General features: G+C 42.7%; 1 protein-coding gene across 7 annotated transcripts in view; it reads right to left on the bottom strand.

Annotated features, from left to right (window-relative positions):
- Positions 1–4,879: 4,879 nt before the first annotated feature.
- Positions 4,880–18,355, bottom strand: part of foxp1b (forkhead box P1b) — a 147,685-nt gene continuing 134,209 nt past the window's right edge. For 5 of the 7 annotated variants that reach the window (XM_030729435.1, XM_030729436.1, XM_030729433.1 and 2 more), the window contains 7 exons: positions 14,386–14,590; positions 14,136–14,212; positions 13,428–13,529; positions 12,119–12,240; positions 11,163–11,232; positions 10,814–10,980; positions 4,880–8,225 (listed from right to left, as the gene is read on the bottom strand). In XM_030729435.1, the coding sequence (XP_030585295.1) occupies positions 8,081–8,225; positions 10,814–10,980; positions 11,163–11,232; positions 12,119–12,240; positions 13,428–13,529; positions 14,136–14,212; positions 14,386–14,590 (888 nt within the window). In that variant the 3' untranslated portion in view covers positions 4,880–8,080. The remainder of the gene's footprint in view (positions 8,226–10,813; positions 10,981–11,162; positions 11,233–12,118; positions 12,241–13,427; positions 13,530–14,135; positions 14,213–14,385; positions 14,591–18,355) is intronic. The other 2 variants (XM_030729432.1, XM_030729434.1) reach the window with 1 other exon arrangement.

Genomic DNA, 18,355 nt, shown 5'->3' with positions numbered 1-18,355 from the left:
CTCGGCCTTGGAGAAGTCCCTCCTGTTTTGTCTCTAATAAGCCCTTTTATCTATGCCCCCCCCCTTTAATCCAGCTTTCTTCTGACTGGCTGCCCCTCACAAACAGACAGTGAGCAACAGGTGGGTGGGACTTCTACACTCACAGCTAGAGCTGTCCACTTTAAGAGGGAAAAAAGTCTGAAAACAAAGAGTTTAGAGCTGTCTACGGATTACTTGCACATAAGCTGATCTTTTTATTTGGAATACTAATATGAGCCCTGACCCAGTGTAACAGCGCAAGTGTTACAGTGTAACTTGTGTTGTAACAATACTCGACTAACAGCCACATCTAAAAACAAACCATTTTATTAAGTGTATAGGTCAATGCAGTTCACAGATTCAAAGGGAAGATTTTGGGGGGATTGAGGTTGCTATAACAACATCAGTAACCGTATGTTTAGCCGGCAGTGCATCCACACTCAGCGCAGCACCTGAATTACATCGGTGGTCATCTTCAGTTAGCAAAGCCTTCAGTGGATTTAACAGCTCCCCCACCCTTAACCCTCTGTTACCAAGAGAAGGAGACATCTGAGCATCCAAGCTATTTACTCAATGAGCGTAATTACCGTTGGCTACTCACACGAGGCCTGCTAACTGATGTGATAAGCACCTTTATACTTTCATCTTCCTTTAGTTCTGTTTTAATTGCTCAAACTCTCTTTGAAACCGAGCCGTGCCTTCTAATAAAGAAGAAAGCAGGCCCAGCTGTGAATTACTGTTTGTTGTGTTGGAGCTGGTAGCGAAGCAAGCCTGGTGGTATTGTTGTGTTTGTGTGTGTGTGTGTGTGTGTGTGTGTGTGTGTCTGTGTGTGTGTGTCTGTGTGTGTAGGGGTGGGGGGCAGCGAGGCATGCCTTTTGAACAGCAGGTGGTAATTGAAACAAAACAAGGGCTGATTAGGGAAGCGTCTGGCAACTCATGATCCAAACAGTGAGCCGCCGAGGAGCCCAAACACAAGAGCCCTGGAATAAAGTGGTCATCATCTAATTAACAGAACACATTTTAATTACCGAGTAAACCAAGCAGTGCAGTGTGTCAATTTAACTGATGTGGTAAGTGCCAGTTTACAATATCAGAAACAGACAAATAATTGGAATCTAATTACAAGCAGGTCTATTGCACACCAGTGCCTGCAGCCCATCTTAATAAACAAATTTTTACATCAAACCATGAATAACAAACACTGCAGGACTGCTAATTGCCTCACTGCAATGTTGGGAGTGTGCCAGCTTTGACTATTTGAGGCAGCGCCGCGCTGTAATTAGAATAAAGTGAACAGCAGCCATCCACGTTTGTTTTTCGCAATCTAACTGAGCTAAACAATGTGACTGATCTGTCTTCTGTCTGTAGGGCAGGATAGAGCAACAGTGCATGTCTCTGGGGTTAAATAGCATCATTTGTGATTAATGAGAGAAATTAACAGTAATCTGTTAATGAAGTTCTAGTTATTTTCTGACTCACCTCACTTGGAATTTAGATAGCTTTGGTTTTATTTGCCCAGGTTTGGGGAACAGAACAAAGAGATGAAGGTGAAGCTGGTAACAAACCAGGTCCACAAAATTAGAGTCAAGCATCACATTTGAACCCAAGTAAACAATTATTAGTTATTAATTTGTGAGATAGTGAGTCAAAGTTTCAACTTTTGGTGTTTTTGTAGCACCGCTTCCCACATATGTGAGTTTTGACAAGCACGATTTAATGTTTTACACGCCGGCTACGTCACTTCAACAACCCAGCAACAACTGCTGCTACAGTCCACAATCAGCATCCCCCGTTCAAATAATTCCAGAAATCTTCTGTATCGTTTTCAGTGTATTATTGCTGCGAACGCACACACACATACACGCACGCGCATGCGCGGCGCACACGAAACAAACTCATAACTTTATGCGGCAGCCACCGAAAAGAAAAGCCACGTTCCATCAACCTGCGCTGGAGATATGAATGTGCAGTTCAGAGGTTTCACACTTAACCAATTTATTACCAGTGAAAGGAAATGTTTAACAGGGGTGAAAATGCAATCTGAAATTTCCTAAAACATGACACATGGCTCTGGTCGCCACACAATACCACACTGTGGTATCAATATACACGATTTGGTTTCTGCTATTAGTTGGTATTGGATCAAAAACAAATTTTGTGGTATCACCCAGCCCTGCCCGGTGACACATATTGCCTGCTGACTTGAGATTCATCACAAGTGTTTTCTGCATTTAGCTGCTAGTCGAAGACGTTCCTGTTCTCCCAGTCTCCCAGTTAATCATCGAGTGCATGTTTATCCTGTATATAGGGATATTTTCTGCATGTTTATTATGTGGTTTTTTTGGCTTTTAATATAAAGCGCATTGTGTTTGTGGCATTAAGTTGCCATTCCTGTCCCTATTGTTGGGTAAATAAAAGCAAAAAGGATCTCCAGTAGTTACAGGCTTGTTTTAAGAGTTGGTGATCTACCAGTGGTCTACAAATAAATTCAGATTTATGTGTGTGACATGCACTATATATATCACACTGTGTTTCATAGCATAATTATATCATATGTTAATGCAAATAATAACACAAATGCTTTTGATATCTTTGTGATCACTTCATGTTATCTGAATGCTTGTAATCAGTGTGAGGGGAACAACAGATCCGCCGGGTGAAATACGGCCCACAGAAAGATTGCTTGTGATTTTTATATCATTTCCATTAAATCTTGTCTTTCAAAGGCCTTAATTAATAACACACTTGACGTTTATGATTTCCAGCAATAAGCTAAGCAAGAAACGATTTATGTCACCCAAAGCTTTTTAACAAATCAATGCAACTATTTGTAATTGCTTGTTTCACAAGATTAAAAGTGCTTAGACTTGATCTCTGTCCCCTGTTTAGTGGCCAACATGCCCCGCACCTCTGTCGTAAAAACACCAGGACCCAGGAGTCTTGGTCATCAGCATTAGCTCCCGTCACCAAATCCATATCGCTATTATTTCTGGGATTTTTTTTTTTTTAATGCGGTTACAATTTATAGCTTATCAAATGCAGTTACCTAAATTGCTGTTAGGAAAAGACAGTTTAACTGTCTCTTTTTAATTATGAGATAATTTAATGTTTTAGGCTGGGATGAGAGTCCTGCAGCAGACGACACAAACAGGGTCTGTATGGGACTGTCCTGCAGGCCGAAATAATGAGGAAAGCAGAACCGAGGGGGACCAAAACTGTGGTGAAATATTTATTAATATGAGTATCAGTAAAAAAAAAAAAAAAAAAATCCTCTTGGATTTGATGCAGTGGCTCACTTTATTTTAAATGAACAAAAATCATCTGAAAGTAGTCAGAATGTGCTCGCACTGCTTAATGCTGCATTTAAACTCCTTTGAGTTCAGTTACAACCAAAAAAACCTTCACTCGGATGGATACAATGAGAGACCTGGAGGAAACAATCGGAACAACCAGCATTTTATTGCATGTTTAGAATGCTCATGTCAGTCATTGCCACTGACTACAACAGAGTGGTCTGCATCAGACAGACGAGGAATGATGAGGAGGTTACAGACTGATGGAAGTGATGAGCAATAATATTTCTCTCTCTAAAAAAAAAAAAACAGGAAAAAAGAAAACTACAGAGTACATCTTCAAAGAAAGGGAGGAAAAAAACCCAAGAAAGATAAAGAAAAAGAGAAGATGCTGCAGGATGAGAGCACCGTGACAGCTCCTGGGCTGCGCCCCCACCACCCCCACCACCGCTACCCCCTCCCTCCCCCCCTCCATCTGGAACGAAACAAAGTGTGATGCGAGAGTGGGAGAAAGAGATGGGGTGGGGGGGACGGAATGACAGCGGGCTGGATGGTTGGTGATGGATGAAACAATGGCATTTTAGCTCGGGTGCTAGTGTGTGTGTGTGTGTGTTTGGGGACGGGGGTGTCTGATGCCACACGGCTGCAGTTTGCAGGGTCCGAATCTTCAGCAGCATCCGACCTTTGACCTGCCTGCTGTGCTTGGTTTGACTCATTTACAATGACCAAAAATATAAATATAAATATCTTGATGCTAACCAAACTGTGTGTGTGTGTGTGTGTGTAAAACCTACATGACATGGAAGGACATCTTTTAATGAGTGAAATGAATTTCTCAAAAAAACAAAAAAAAAAAAGACAGCATTTAACAATATTCTTTACATCTTGGCACTGCATATTTTTCTTCTTTTTCCTATTCATTTCATATAAAATATCATTAAATCGATACACCCTTATATTATTACTGACCACTGAAACCACCCCTCCCGCTCCCCTTGCCCCAAAATCTCTGTGACCCTGGGATTAGTCATGCACGATATCTCCGTCTCGTGGAGGAAATATACCAGCCTGCCCTTTTCTCAGAGCAGGTAATTCTTTAGCACACGGCCTCACGAGGCAGCGGTTAGACCATCAAAAGGAAGTATCAAAAAACAGCTTAACACAAAGAGGGAAAAAAATCTGTACAAAATGCTTAGGTCAATGATAACAGAGAAAAAGTCTGTTTTCTATATTACAGTTGGTAATCCAAAATCGGGGATAATCCCCCACCCCCACCCACACCCCTACTCCCCCCCCCCCCCCCCCCCAGCCCGGCCATGCCCAGCTCACCCAGACGTCTGCGTGGATGGTGTGACTCCTTTTTTTTTTCTTCTTCCATTTTTTTTAAGCAAGGATTACTAAGTAAAATACATTTGCAGCACAGTTTGCTATTCCAATACATACAGCAGTTTTTTTTTTCATAGCTATTTCATAGTTAATACAAAGCGATAAAGCAAACATAACACAAATGTATTTTTTGATCTTAAAAAAGAGAGAGCGAGGTGGGGCGGGTGGGGGGGTTAGGAAAAGACAAAAGGCTTTACTGACATGTATGTACAACCTAATATTGGAACGCCCTTAAAACAACCCATCAGTACATCAGAGAACAAACTTTGACAGGGTGAACGGTGCCACACACAGCTGAGTGACATTTCCATGAACAAAAGGCCTGAGGTTTGGATTGGTTTGGCTTTAAAAGAAAAACAAAAAAAAGGATGAAACCTTTAAGATAAACAAGCTCTAATTTCATTTTCTATTTTTTGTTATTTTCTCTCTACAGTATCAGACTACACATGCAAAGACACACAACTAAGTGCAACTGAGTGAAATGTTTATTTTTTCTCATTTAATTGAATCATTCCCTATAGGTTTGAACTGAGGTATGCGTCCTAACGGGTTTCTCATGCTGTTATCTTTAGTAATGTCAAGCTACACATGCTGAGAATGATCTAATCGACCAGCGCTTTCCCCTCCTTTCTGAATACCAAACAAACCAGCCAGTTGACTGGGGGTTTTGTGGATGAGCTCGGCCCTGTTCTCACGGTCCTAGCCTGGATGTAACTGACCCATCCCACAGCTGCCTGGATATTAAATAGATTTTCTGGAAGCCACAGATTGCCCTTTTCCTTTTTAGCTAACGAGCTGTGAAGTTAGAGGGAAAAAAAAAATGATAATAACAATAACAATAACTGCCATAAAGTACCTTGTACCCAGCTTATTAGTTGACAGGAGTGTTTTTTAATATAAAAAGTAATAAGATAACAGAAACTAAACACAATCATGAAGTCTTGCCAATCTTAACAAAAATCCCTAAAAAGTGGCATACAATCATTTCAAAGGATACACACAGGCAAGGAATAAAAGAAGAGAAACACTGAATCATTTGTGTGGTCCAGTTGAAGCACAGAATCCATTTCACATTGTTCTCTGCAAAGCTTTTCCCACTTAACCAGTATACCCCCCCCGACTTTATCTACATACACTCTCATGTTGCATGTTATCTGCTCCTGACCAAAAAAACCCCCAAAAACCTCCCTTTTCCCACTCACTGGCCCACAGATTAAAAGTTTCCCTAGTTTGGTCATCATGTAGTCAGACTGTCAGTGCCTCCCATTCAGATTTGGTCACTGCAAAGCTTTTAATGCAGCTACAACCCTTTGGTTTTTTTTGTTTGTTAGTTTTTTGTTTTAATAAAAACGAATGAAAACACCAGTGTGAGGAGCGTTTTTTTTTTTTTTTTCCCCCTTTGATTCAATCTGCTGCCGGCTGCACCGCCGCTGCCACCGCCGCTGCTGACAGAATGGAGGAGAGCTATTTGGCCTGATCTGCTATTGCATGGAACACACGTCACTGACTTTGTAGTTTCTTTGGTAGTCACAGAATTATAATACAAATCAAGAACAACATCAACAAAATAAAAGCCAAATGAACATCAATAATAACAATAAATAAAAAAGATTAAAAAGTGGTTGGTTGCAGTCTTGAAATTCATCATGTCTAAAATGTAACTTCTTACAAAAGCTGGAAGTTTTGTTTTTGTTTTTTTGTTTTTGCTGCATCACAAAAATCTCGTGGAATCCACTCGGATCGATACTGTGGACTGCAGCTGTCGGCTTTTTGGGCGACACTGAACGTCGAGGTATGCGCCTTCGCTAAAATGGCATGTGCTGTATGTTTGGGCCCTTTATGATGGTTGTCAACATGCTGGAATGTGCGACGCTTATTGCAGGTCTCGGGGACTGTTCCCTTAATGAAAGAAAATGAGCTGTTCGTCCGGTGCGCAATTATTAACACTCGAAACTTAAAACTAGTCATGCGCGTGATACAAATAAAACTACAGGGAATGCACGTTTATCTCCGAGCCCTGAATGAAATTACAGCGTGGAAAAAGCAGACACATTTGATTAACAATGACAGTTGTGTTCAGGAATCACAATTAGTTGGTCTAAATCATTATCTCGCCGGTGCACACCTGACATTTTCATTTTGTTTTAAAAACCCGGAGCTTGTAAGTGATCAGAAATTCTGTTGCAGCTCAGCATGCTCGGCCGTGAGGGGCTGTTTTAAAGTATAATTTCATAAGGATAAATCATAACCTGCATGATTTCTCTGTCATTCATTCGCATCTTAAATTAAACTTCATTGATGCGTGGAGAGAGCCTTCATTATGAGTAGTGCATTGCCAATGGACTTCATGAGCAGGGGGGGCGGAGGATGGGGGGTTAGAGGCGGGCTACACATCAAAGTGGTCTCTTTTTTTCCTTTTCTTTTCTTTTCTTTTTTTCCAAGATTGTGGAATAAATGACAGAAAAATACTAGTTGGTATGCGACATTCTGCTTCATGTGAGTGTGTTTAAAGAAATCATAAACATTCATCATCAAGTGCTGACCACACAGAATCTCCACAGCATGAGCATGAGGTCTGATCAGTTTAAAGAAACAAACAAACAAACAAACAAACAAAAAAAAAAAAACAGCATTGAATGATATGGAGAAGACACATTATGTTGTTATATCTCATAACTTTTCACCCCACCCCAACAACAAAAAAATACAACCCCCCAAACAAAAACAACCCTCCCGCCCCAGAAGGAATTAAACCAATGAGAAGTGTTGAAGGCAGTGACAATGAACAGAAGTCCGCACTCGCTCTCTCTCGCACATACACACACATACACACGGTGTAAATTAAACGTCAGTCATTCTCTCTCTCTCTTCAGTCTCTGGTCAGATGAGGGAAGGGGAGAGAGAAAGCGTGGGGGAGGGCGGAGGGGGAGACAAACACCCCCCTTTCTTGCAGCCCGCTGAGTGCAGTCCGTCCTGGCTGCGTGGCGAGGGTATCCCAAAGCACGGACACGATGCACCCCCCGTACCAAAAAAAACAAACAAAAAAAAAAAAAAAAAAAAAAAACCCCCCCAAAAGTCTGTCTGACAAATGAGTAGAAATGAAGTTTGTTTTCACGTTTTAAGCGTTACTTAAATCAAAAGTAGAAAGGAATCAGCGGGAAAAAAGAACCCTCGTGTGGGGGAGTCATCTGTGTTTTCTCGTGTGTGTTTTTGCTATGTATTGTAATGGCACTAAAAAAAGTCAACTTGGAGACATTTGAGAGCTGTCATCAGTGGCTGAGACTGCAGTTCAGTGTTTGTTATCTGCAGAGCGCTTCTGTCTCCCAGATGACCCAGACTGCCTCGGCCTCTGAGGCCGGGGAGGGAAGTGGGCGGCGCTAGCCTTACAGCATGTCGTCGTGGCCCTGCTCGTCATCGTAATCTCTGTGGTGATCGAAATCCGGACTGTGATTGGCAGTCGTTACCAGGGAGAGGGGCCCATCGTGGTCTTCGGGATCCAGTGGTTCCTCCTTAACGCTGATGTGATGCCTGGAGGAGAAGAAGGGAAGAAAAACTTTCTCAAATATTCTTTTAGACCCTTTCACACAATCACGCACAAGATGATACGGACCTGTGCTGATTCTGTTTAGAAAGGAAGAGGCAGGGGAACAAAAACAAATGTCTGGCTTCAGTGAGGCTGTGAAGTGGGAGCCTCACTGGTACTGTTGATAATTTCAGCTTTCTTTTGAGGTATTCCAATCCCGGCAAAGCTGCAGGCTTTTTATTTTCATGGCAACCGACAACAGGGTATTCACTTAGAATTGATAAATGAGGAAGATTAACAACGTGAGACGAGGAGAGGAGAGAATGGACTCTGCGGAGCGAGTGAGGCTGCCGTTGTCAGCCTCCTGGTGGCGGAGGATCAGCGACGCGCTGTGTGTTCCTCTTCCTGCTCGTTAACATGCACAACCTGCGAGGCGGGTCTCCAGAGGACGACCCTGAGCCGGCTTCTATCATTAATCAACTTCAAGCAAACACAGCGACCAGACACCACCATACATGCTTTAAACTCCAGAATTAATGCATATTTTCAAGCAAGTGTCAATAAGGGAAGAAAAGCGCTGGCAGGAAAGGCGTGCGGGGAGAGCGGCACCGGCGCACTCGGCACAACACTGTGATAAGAAACAGAGCCCTTATGAGAATAATAACGCTGTCACTTGTAAACAAGGCAAAAACATGAGCACCCGCCCCTCCAGCTCACAGCCTGGGCAAAAGAGCCACTAAAGAGATGAGATCTGCCAAATTTCTCATTACAGAAACAGAGCAGGAATAAAGCACAGGGGGAGAAGAGGCCTGGCTGTGGCAGAGAGAAAGAAAAAAAAACATTATGAGCAGCTGCAGGGGACTTGCCGCTCTAACCTGCGGTGCCAGGCTGCTGTAGCGGAGGTAGAGCGGTGTCAGGATGAGGCACCGGGCTCATTTACTACAACAACAAGGGACAACTGGCACATTCTTCATCACCATGGACCACATTTGATTTATTCACACCAGGACGTCTTGTGTGATTTGCAGCTATTGTGACGGAAACACTCATATGCTAATGAGCTGACATATTTTGGTGTAAATTATAAAAAGGGGAAAAAGTAAAGTCAGCTTTTCTATCATTTTCACATCAAAGTAACTCCACAAGTGCAACTGCCTCAGGTCTGACTCCGTGGCTGCGGGGCAGACATGAAATTGTTATTATTATGCTATTGAACTGCATGCTGATTCCACACTTTGCTTATAATTAGCCTTCTCTGGATGCCTGACTCTCATCTGGCTGTTTAAGGGAAGCGCTCTGGTTTCTTCACTGTGTTAAAAAAGCTGTGTCCTGTCAACCAGCAGCTCACTGGCACATGTGGAGAACATATGTTACTACACAGTTAACGGTGGTGATGAACTTGTACTCGGGAGAGCGTAAGCCAAAGCAGTATCGAAAAACGGGGATGCTTTTGAGCAGGGACAGAATTAACCGCAGCATAAAATCCTCCATCCACAGACGTAAATGCCAGGTGTGTTTTGTTAATAAGAGAATAAAGTTCTTTAAAAGCAAAAGAAAACAGTTTTAACTCATTTTGTACTTGCACAAAGCTTATAGACATAATTATGGAGAAGGAGTTGTGAGCTTTATCAGCCTAAAGATAGAAGCGGAGGGGTAGAGGGAGAAGCAGGCTGCCTTTAGGCCAGCACACCCATCCTGTCTCTGCCTTTCCTGTTCCACAGCCATGCTCAGAGCTATGTTCACAGTGATTAAGGATGGCACTTTCCTCCATTTGGCCAGGAGCTTATTACTGCACCTTTTTTTTTTTGTTTTCAGGCAGAATTTCCCCCAAGCTCAGACATTTCAGGAGGCCATCCCCGAGTCTGCCCCTGCTGCACATCGGTGGTCTGCCCCCACATCTGGAAACGATGCAGCGTGTGCTGTATTATTTTAGGCTTCAAACAACTTAGCAGACACTCCCATACAACAAGTGAATGGGGAGCTGCGGTTTCCAGGCCGACCACAACTTTCCTACATGAGAATCTTGGATGATGTCCTCCAGACTAATTATGCTTTTTGTGTTGTTTTTCTTTCAGAGGCGTTTCTGGATGTGTTGCGGCTCATGCTGCACCGTGTTGGAGCCAGCAGCTGTGTCACTCTGCGTGCTGGCATTTTGTAAATATTTTAACAAAGGGGAACACTGATGATGGCGGGGCTCAGACAGACAGCAGGATGCATAAAGGAGAGTTCATAAACTTGCTGTTAAAATAACAGCGGGGCTCCGGTTTTCTCTTCCCGGCTGGTCTGGTGATGGAAGCTTTGAAAAGGTGGAGTTTCCTTTTCGGCAGGGAGGCCTGCCACAGCACTGGCCATGACCCCATACACCACTCCAATATCCCCCTCTCCACTTTATTTATTATACCTCTGGCATCCCTTCTGTTTGATCTATTGCCATGCATTAGGTCATTTCAGAGCATTTTGGGTGGGCACTGACATTATTTTTTGTCCATGCGAAGAGCTTCTGTCTCAGTGGAATAAGCAGCCAAAAAAATTTCCTCTCTCTTCACTTTTCTTACAGACTGTGGTGAAGATAGAAAGCGCGTGTGCCACTCACATAGCTGGCAGGGGCGAGCGTCCCGGGCTGCTGTCACTGCCGTTGCTGTTTCCATGGTCCATCGCTCCATTCATCTCCTCACGGATGGCGTTGGCCAGGGAATTGAGGGTGGGACTTCCAATGGAAGCAGTAGTGTATAGAGGTATGTTGTTTTCTGCCATTGAAGCCTGAAAAGCAAAGCCCGAAGCATTAAATGTGAAACGGAAGCCAGTTGTCAGCACTTTCTCAGTTCCCCATCACTCTTTTATGCAAGTACATCATCCTAAAAACAAAGACTATGTGCTTATTTCTTCCTGCCTTTCAAAGTTCTGAGTGAGGCAGCTAAAGATGAAGTCACTTATTTTTTTACCTGGAAGGCAGCAGAGAGGGTCGGACCATAGCCCAAGCTGGTCTGAATGTTCTTCACTAAGGCCGGACTTCTGCAAACAGAAAAATTCAATTACAACCACAGACTCGTGTCTCAGCTAGCATGCATTCCTCAGATACAGTATCTTATTTCATAAAAAGAAATCAATGCACTTTGTATAAGAACTTAACAAATTTACTGGTGTAGTAATGTGGATATTAAGGCTACAGTTCTAAGATGTTCAATCACTTGACAATACCACACAACTATCTCTAACACTCTGCATGTCATGGAAAGGAAGAGCAGATTGATGGAGGCAGATCTTGTGAAAGCATGATGGATGGCGAGCTTAACACAAAAAGCATGATGGCAACATTGAGAGGGAGTGGAGGCATGCAAGTGGGGCGGGGACCACTGGAGTTTGCAGGGCAGGCGGAAGTGCTTACTGTACGAGCAGCTCGTCAAAGTTCTCATCAACGGCGTATTTCCGAGGGCGGCCTCGCTGTATGTGGCGACCGCGCTTAAACTCCTCATCATCAACAGTCCAAAAGGACCCAAACTCATCCTCTACTCTCACAAAGCACTTATGCAGGGAGAGGTTGGTGCGAATGGCACCCTGGGAAAGCAAACCAGCGGGAGGAGGGAGGTGACAGCCAGATGCAGATGCAGTGATCGACAGGACAGACAGGGGACGGACAGACACACAGACACAGGGAGGAGGGGAGAGGGTGAGGATCAAAATGAAAATAAGCCATTGTGGGTTATGAGGCATCACCGAAAGGCTTCTAAAAGCATGAGGGAGGGAGGGGGAGGGGGGGGCACGCCAAAGCAAGCAGGGACTTTGGATGGTATGGCGCACAGACAATGGAGATGGAGCAGCAGCAGCAGCAGCAGCAGCCTCTTCCCATCAGTCAACAGTGAGACAGACGCTAGGCAGGGCTCAACAAGGCCAAACCTACCCACTGATCTTTTGAGGCCGTCTCTTTTGGAACTCTATTTCGTCGACTGTCCACACAGCCCCTTTTACGTTTTCTACTCGCACAAAACACTTGTGAAGACTAAGATTATGCCGGACTGCATTCTGCAGTTGATGTAAAAACAAAGAGAGAAAAAAGGGTTTCTATCAGTACAGTAAACATGGCTGCACGGGAAGAAAAATTTCATTTCATAGTAGAAATATTGTGACAGGCTCTGGATGAAACTTGAATGAAAACAATAAATAAAGCAGAAGGTTACTGGCAGTAAATGGTCTGAAGTTTCAAATGACTTAAACAGCACCTAAATATTTACTCATTTCCACGGCAATGCTGTTAAGCAAATGACATCCTTTTTTCTTTTCCTTCAAAAGCTGCCTCTTCTGATCAATCACTATAAATTACATCAATGAAACACAGAAACTGAACATTTTAGTCACAATAGTCTTACTGACGAGAACATTTTAGGCTCACTCTGATTTGGCATTTTTCCCGTTACAATGTGAGGAAAAAAAAAAAAGCTTTTAAAATATAAATCCAGGTTTCAATCCAAATTATTCAGGCATGAAAGCCGACCTTTTTACAGGAGCTATGCTGAGTGCATGTTTATGTTCAAAATGTGTGTGTAGAGAGGAATCCAGTGTTTATAACACCAATGTGCCCCTATGGAGGGGCTGTCAGTATGTGTGGAAGGTGATGGGGGACGGGAGTGGGGCAGGATGGTGGTGTGTGAGCTGCTCTATGGCTCAGAAAAGGCTTTCATTGCTTCATCACTGCCTTTCTCATTCAAATCTCACGTTCTCTGTCTCCGGTCATTACTGTTCTGGTGTGTGTGTGTGTGTGTGTGTGTGTGTGTGTGTGTGTGTGTGTGTGTGTGAGAGCAAGTGTGCTTGTGGCCTGGTGTTCCCTTCTGAAGTGAGTGTGAGGGGCTCAGCCAGGAGTCACTGGCAGAGCACTGATATGTTACACTAATGCCACCCACCATCAGCATATCCACACACATTACAGGGTGATTGTTATTTTTTTATTATTTTATTTTTCTTCTCTCTTTTTTTTTAAGCACGCATGCACATATTCCTCTCCTTGCCCGTTCTGTCTGGTCCGCATATTTGTTTAAAGGGTGGTTCATTTGGACAGAATAAGTGGAGCATTGTTATGTATTTGGATAAAGTTTTGTTCTTACGTTTTACTATGCATGACTATCATTTAATTCCACCTTACATCAACACAATGTCTCCTTTCTCTCCCGTGCTGGTTTAAAGACATTAGGAGGAATAACAAAAAAATAAATTACCTTCCATGTTGCTGCGTTGCGCCTAAAATATGCAAACATTCGTGTGAACCAGTTGTAGATTTCGTTTAGTGTTAGCTGCTTTTCTGGAGATTCGAGGATTGCCTGGATGAGGAACAGTGACAGAAACAAACATTTCCAGCCTTGCTCCCTTCACAAAACACTTAATAATTCACAAGAGGCATGCAGGTTTGTGTGTGTTCTCCTGAAGAAAAAAAAACCCCCAAAAAACCCAGACAAGAAACTGTCTATGTAAAGTGTTTCTGGAAGTATAATGCACTTTTCATTTGAAACAGACGATTTGAATATATTTTCCTTTGTGGGTGTAAATGAAGGGCAAGTGAAAACATTTCTCAGGCAGATTACAGGGCGGCAATTATGGACGGCTCAGATTAATTCCTGAGATCCCAGATTACTGCAGTCAAGCGATAATTGACTGGCCATCTTAAAACAGGTTCATCCCCACTGTTGTGTGAAATGAATTTGGTAATGATTACAGTCGCTGAAATGCTTAATCAAACATTTTGTCATATGTGGCTGTGTTTTGAATCCTGAATGCATTCTTGCAGTCATTTCAAGATGGTTTATCTATTCCTCTGTGTGAATTGTGTTCAAATGTAGCAAAGCATTAACTGCTGAGTGTGTTGACTATAGTCACAGCTAGACTGAGGAGTTAAAGCTTCATTCACTAATTCAGAAAGAGTTCCTTACCTGTCTTATTAGTGAGGCGTACGTGAATGGTGGTCTAACGTCTGTATTCATGTAAAACTCTTTGTTCTGGCTGATATCTGTACACAGGGAACAAACAAATGTGGAATTGTCAACAGTCATGTCCTATCAGCGGCTGATAACACAAATCATAGCCTAATGTATACAAAGCATACAATTCGTGTCAGTTGTTTAGCAGAACAGATGACAGCTTCATGTATATATAGTACTACGTATGAGCGTTCTGCAGTACCTGGAGAGATGGGCATGTTGTACTTTTCTGAATATCGCCGTCGCATAGGGCCCACGCTGTGGAGGCTGGTGGCTGTGATGACAGAATGGGTCTGGGACAGGGGTGTAAGCGGCGCTGTGGGTGTGGTGGGGGTCTGGGGAAGGCTCAGAGGAGGAGAGGCCTCTGGGGCCGACTTGGACAATGTGACGCTGGACACTAGGTTAAGCTAACAGAAAGACAGACAGACAGAGCTCAGTTAGTCTCGTAATTACCCCTGTGTCTTGGACGCCTCACTGACTGTGCATACCTCCTCTTTAACTGCAAGTGGGCCCTGAGATGATTCGTGAATGTTCACTAAATGTTTGGAAAACAACCCTGGAGCCCCATTCCTGCACCACTCTTCAGCTCTCTCTCTCTCCCCTCCCTCCCTCTCTCTCACTGCCCTGTCAGGCCTTCTCCCAGCTCGCTGTTTCATCGCTTTTGTTTGAGCTTTTGTCCCATTTGGACAAACACCCCCACTTCATCTACTCGCTGAGGGCCTCCAGCATGGTAACCCATGAGGCTTGAGTTGTGGAGGGAAGAAGGGCAGCCGGTACAGCTCTGAAAAATGACAGTGTGATTCTCACCTACTGCTGAGCAGCCCTGCTAATAAGGCAGCCAGAGGAAGAAGCCAGTCTGGGCTAATTACAAGCTGAAATTGTATTGTGAAGACTCTAATTAGGAGCTGCTTATGGAGGTGATCTGATGATTAACTACTGTATCTGACTGACTTCCATTATGAGGGCCATGATGGCCAATGGTAAAGATGGACACATGGTATTTCACGGACAGCCTTCTGTAGAGAATATTTGGTTTCATCGCTGAGGTCTGTGTCTGTGGATGGGTTGGGTGGGCTAGGGCGAAGGAGGTATTTAAGTAATAATGGCTACAAGGTAAACTAATTATGGCAAGTGCTCCAAAGGTATAGCATGGCTTCCAGCAGCTGCGGCAGCTCCGAGCCAACTGCCAAACCTCGAGCAGCAGTCAAGTGGAAAATTCTAGCCTGACCCCCTGCTCCAGCTATTAATTGGCAGGAAAGCTAATGACACATATACATATTCCTGCAAAATTGTTCTAATTGCTAATTTGCCGAAGGAGGCCACTTTCCAAATTAAACATGACTTCAGACTGTGAGAAGAAGAAAAATGAAAGAAAAAAAAATACAGAAAGAGAAATACAGAGCTAGAGAAAGGACAGTGTGGGCTGGAAATATCTCATCTGTGACATCACATGTTGATTACGAGGGATCAAATGTGTGATTTCTGCCCATAAGGATGACGAGGTGATGATGCTTTTTCTGACTCTATGGAATAGCACAAATCCTGTTCTGCCACCCAATTACCAATCACATTTTTAACTCTCTATCCCTGGAATTCACCGCTCTTTCTTTTATTGCATTGTAAATTACAACTTGCTTTACGCATACACAAAAAAATGTGTCTCATTATTAAGTTGTAAACTGCTCCAAACAAAACCAGTGACATTTGCGTTGTTTGAATCTCCTATTTTAACAGACTTGTGTCCACATCCTCACAATGTCTATTTATGTTTGGGAGGCTGAACTCTGCCTTTTTGGCAGAGTCTGCCCAAATAATTTGGATTTCTGGTTGGATGCATGAATGTGGGCTACATCCTCACCAACGGTAGCTGAAGATGTGTTATTCTAAATCATGAACAAAATAAATTACACTTGGGTTTGCGTGTTTCTGACACAATGCTATCAATAGAATGGGGCTGCGGTGTTGACTTCTCTTCCTGTGGATTAGCAGGCTTTGTTTCATGTTTCATCCATATTCCCTGGCCATAAACACAGAGAGGCTTCAACAATAGGCCAGACAGGCTGGTAATAGCCTTGCCTTTGTTTGCCTCACCATTTGGGCTCACTCCAGTGCCTAGACAAAATGAGACTTCAGACTGAAATTAATTAAATGGTAATTGGTGATCTAATTATACTGGCTTTGACTCGGCAAGCTGCTAAAGAAAATAAACAAAAAGTCCCTCCTTAATTATGTATGGCGTAAAAGGTCAGATTTCTGACAAGAATGCTTAGTGACACCGTGTGCAGACACCCACCCACACATACAGAGGCAAATACAAACACACACACTCACACACACACACACGTAGGCACACACACACACATAGAAACACGCATTGCTAATGTGGCACATTTTGTTTTGATCTTCCCCCCACCCTCATCCACCTCAGAAGAATAAAATGAATCCCATTCATTTGTCGCTGTGAATGCACAGCATCAGTTTGTTTGTCTTTAATTATAACTAAATGTAAACCAGCAAGTTCATCTGAGCTACTCTGCTGTGACAGTTGGCTACTTACACATGCCATTTTTATATGCAACTGTACAGAGCAGCAGAAAAGCAAAACTAGCAATTACTGGAAGAAGATATCTTTGTTTCTTCAGAGTGGCTCTGCTTCCAGTCAGCTCAAAGAAGACCTCCATTCTACATCTTCTTTGTGGATACATCTGATGCTGCAATCTCACTAAAACCTCAGTGAAAGTCTTGGGTCCTGACCTGTGTGAGTCCACCACTCACCCAGCTAAAGTCAGATATATTTATCATAGCATTTCATAGCAGCTCACAGCGGGCGAAGTGGCGCTGGAGTTGTGAGTCTATTTTGAATAAAAATCCCAGCTCACCCCCTTGAGAGTGTTAACGCTGAACTCTGACACAGCCATTCTGCCAGGCCCCGGGGAGAGAGGAGAGGTAGCGAGCTCAAGATGCTATCTGCAGACCCCACCACTTTTCATATACAAATGTCCCCGTGTCAGAGCCCTCGTTTCGCACTCTAATCTACACAATCAGAGCGTGTGACACAGGCGCAGCTTTAACAGACAGCTTATTGTCATTCAACATCTCCACGCGCTTTATGTTGACGGGCTTCGCTTTGTAGAGCGCACACGCAGCCTCTGGATGTCAATAGCTACCTCACTGACTGTAAATAAATGATCCAAGCTGCGCAGTGTGCCGAGGGACGGGACTCCTGCATGTATATTGTGCATCTGCGTGCATGTGTGTGCATGATTTCACACTCACGCCCTGCAGTAAAATGATCTTTGCTCATTTGGCTCTCTGAATTAACTGTCATACAGACTGAAATATGTTGGTGAGCCCCCATTTAAATATGACAAAATAGAGACACTTAAATGCCATATGTTGAGCATTTGCCCCTATAGGATAGGGATTAAGCACAAGGCTTTAAGGCATAAAATACATTGAGAGTGATACAGTAGCTATAACGTTGGGAATGTGCCAAGGAGATAAAAAATAATGATCTGCAATTGTATTTATTCACATTTTCATTTTTCCTCCCTTACAACAAATTTTAATAAATACAGTGAAAATATTTTTTTTATAGCTTTGTCATTAGAGATATCAACATTTTTAAATTCGCTTTAAGTAAAATAACATTAAATAGAGTCAAATCTGGAAATAAGCATTTTTAAATAAAATTTAAGTTTAATCTAAAGCTTCTTGATAAATCAGAGATGCTGCTGAGAAGATTTTTTTTTTTTAATTGCAGGCCTAGATTAGAGATTAGTAATTACTATAATTATTTCAAGGCTAGTTTATGGGAATTGGTGACTTTTTAACCCTTCAAATGAAGACAGTCAGAAATACAGTCAGGGAAGAATCTCAGGTGTTACCAACATCTTTGCTTTGGCATCCAGTAAATCTTTAAAGAAATTATTATTATCTGCCTCTCTATGAAATAACAAACTTTATGTTTATCTTTATAGTTTTTTTTCTTTTAAATTTTACATATATTAGCATGTTTTTTTTTTTTTTTGTCTGATAATATTTATATTCTCTGTCAGAAAAACATACTGTAATTTTGCTTTTAAAGCATCCCACACATTATATTCAATTTCTAAAATATAATGTGTATTTTTTTTTTCTATTTTTCTGTGCTTTCTCATCTTTCCTCTATG

This window comes from Archocentrus centrarchus, chromosome 5 (assembly GCF_007364275.1).
Source record: "Archocentrus centrarchus isolate MPI-CPG fArcCen1 chromosome 5, fArcCen1, whole genome shotgun sequence".
NCBI lineage: Eukaryota > Metazoa > Chordata > Actinopteri > Cichliformes > Cichlidae > Archocentrus > Archocentrus centrarchus.
The sequence above is the reverse complement of the archived record's forward strand: the minus strand, read 5'-3'. Positions and strand labels throughout refer to the sequence as shown.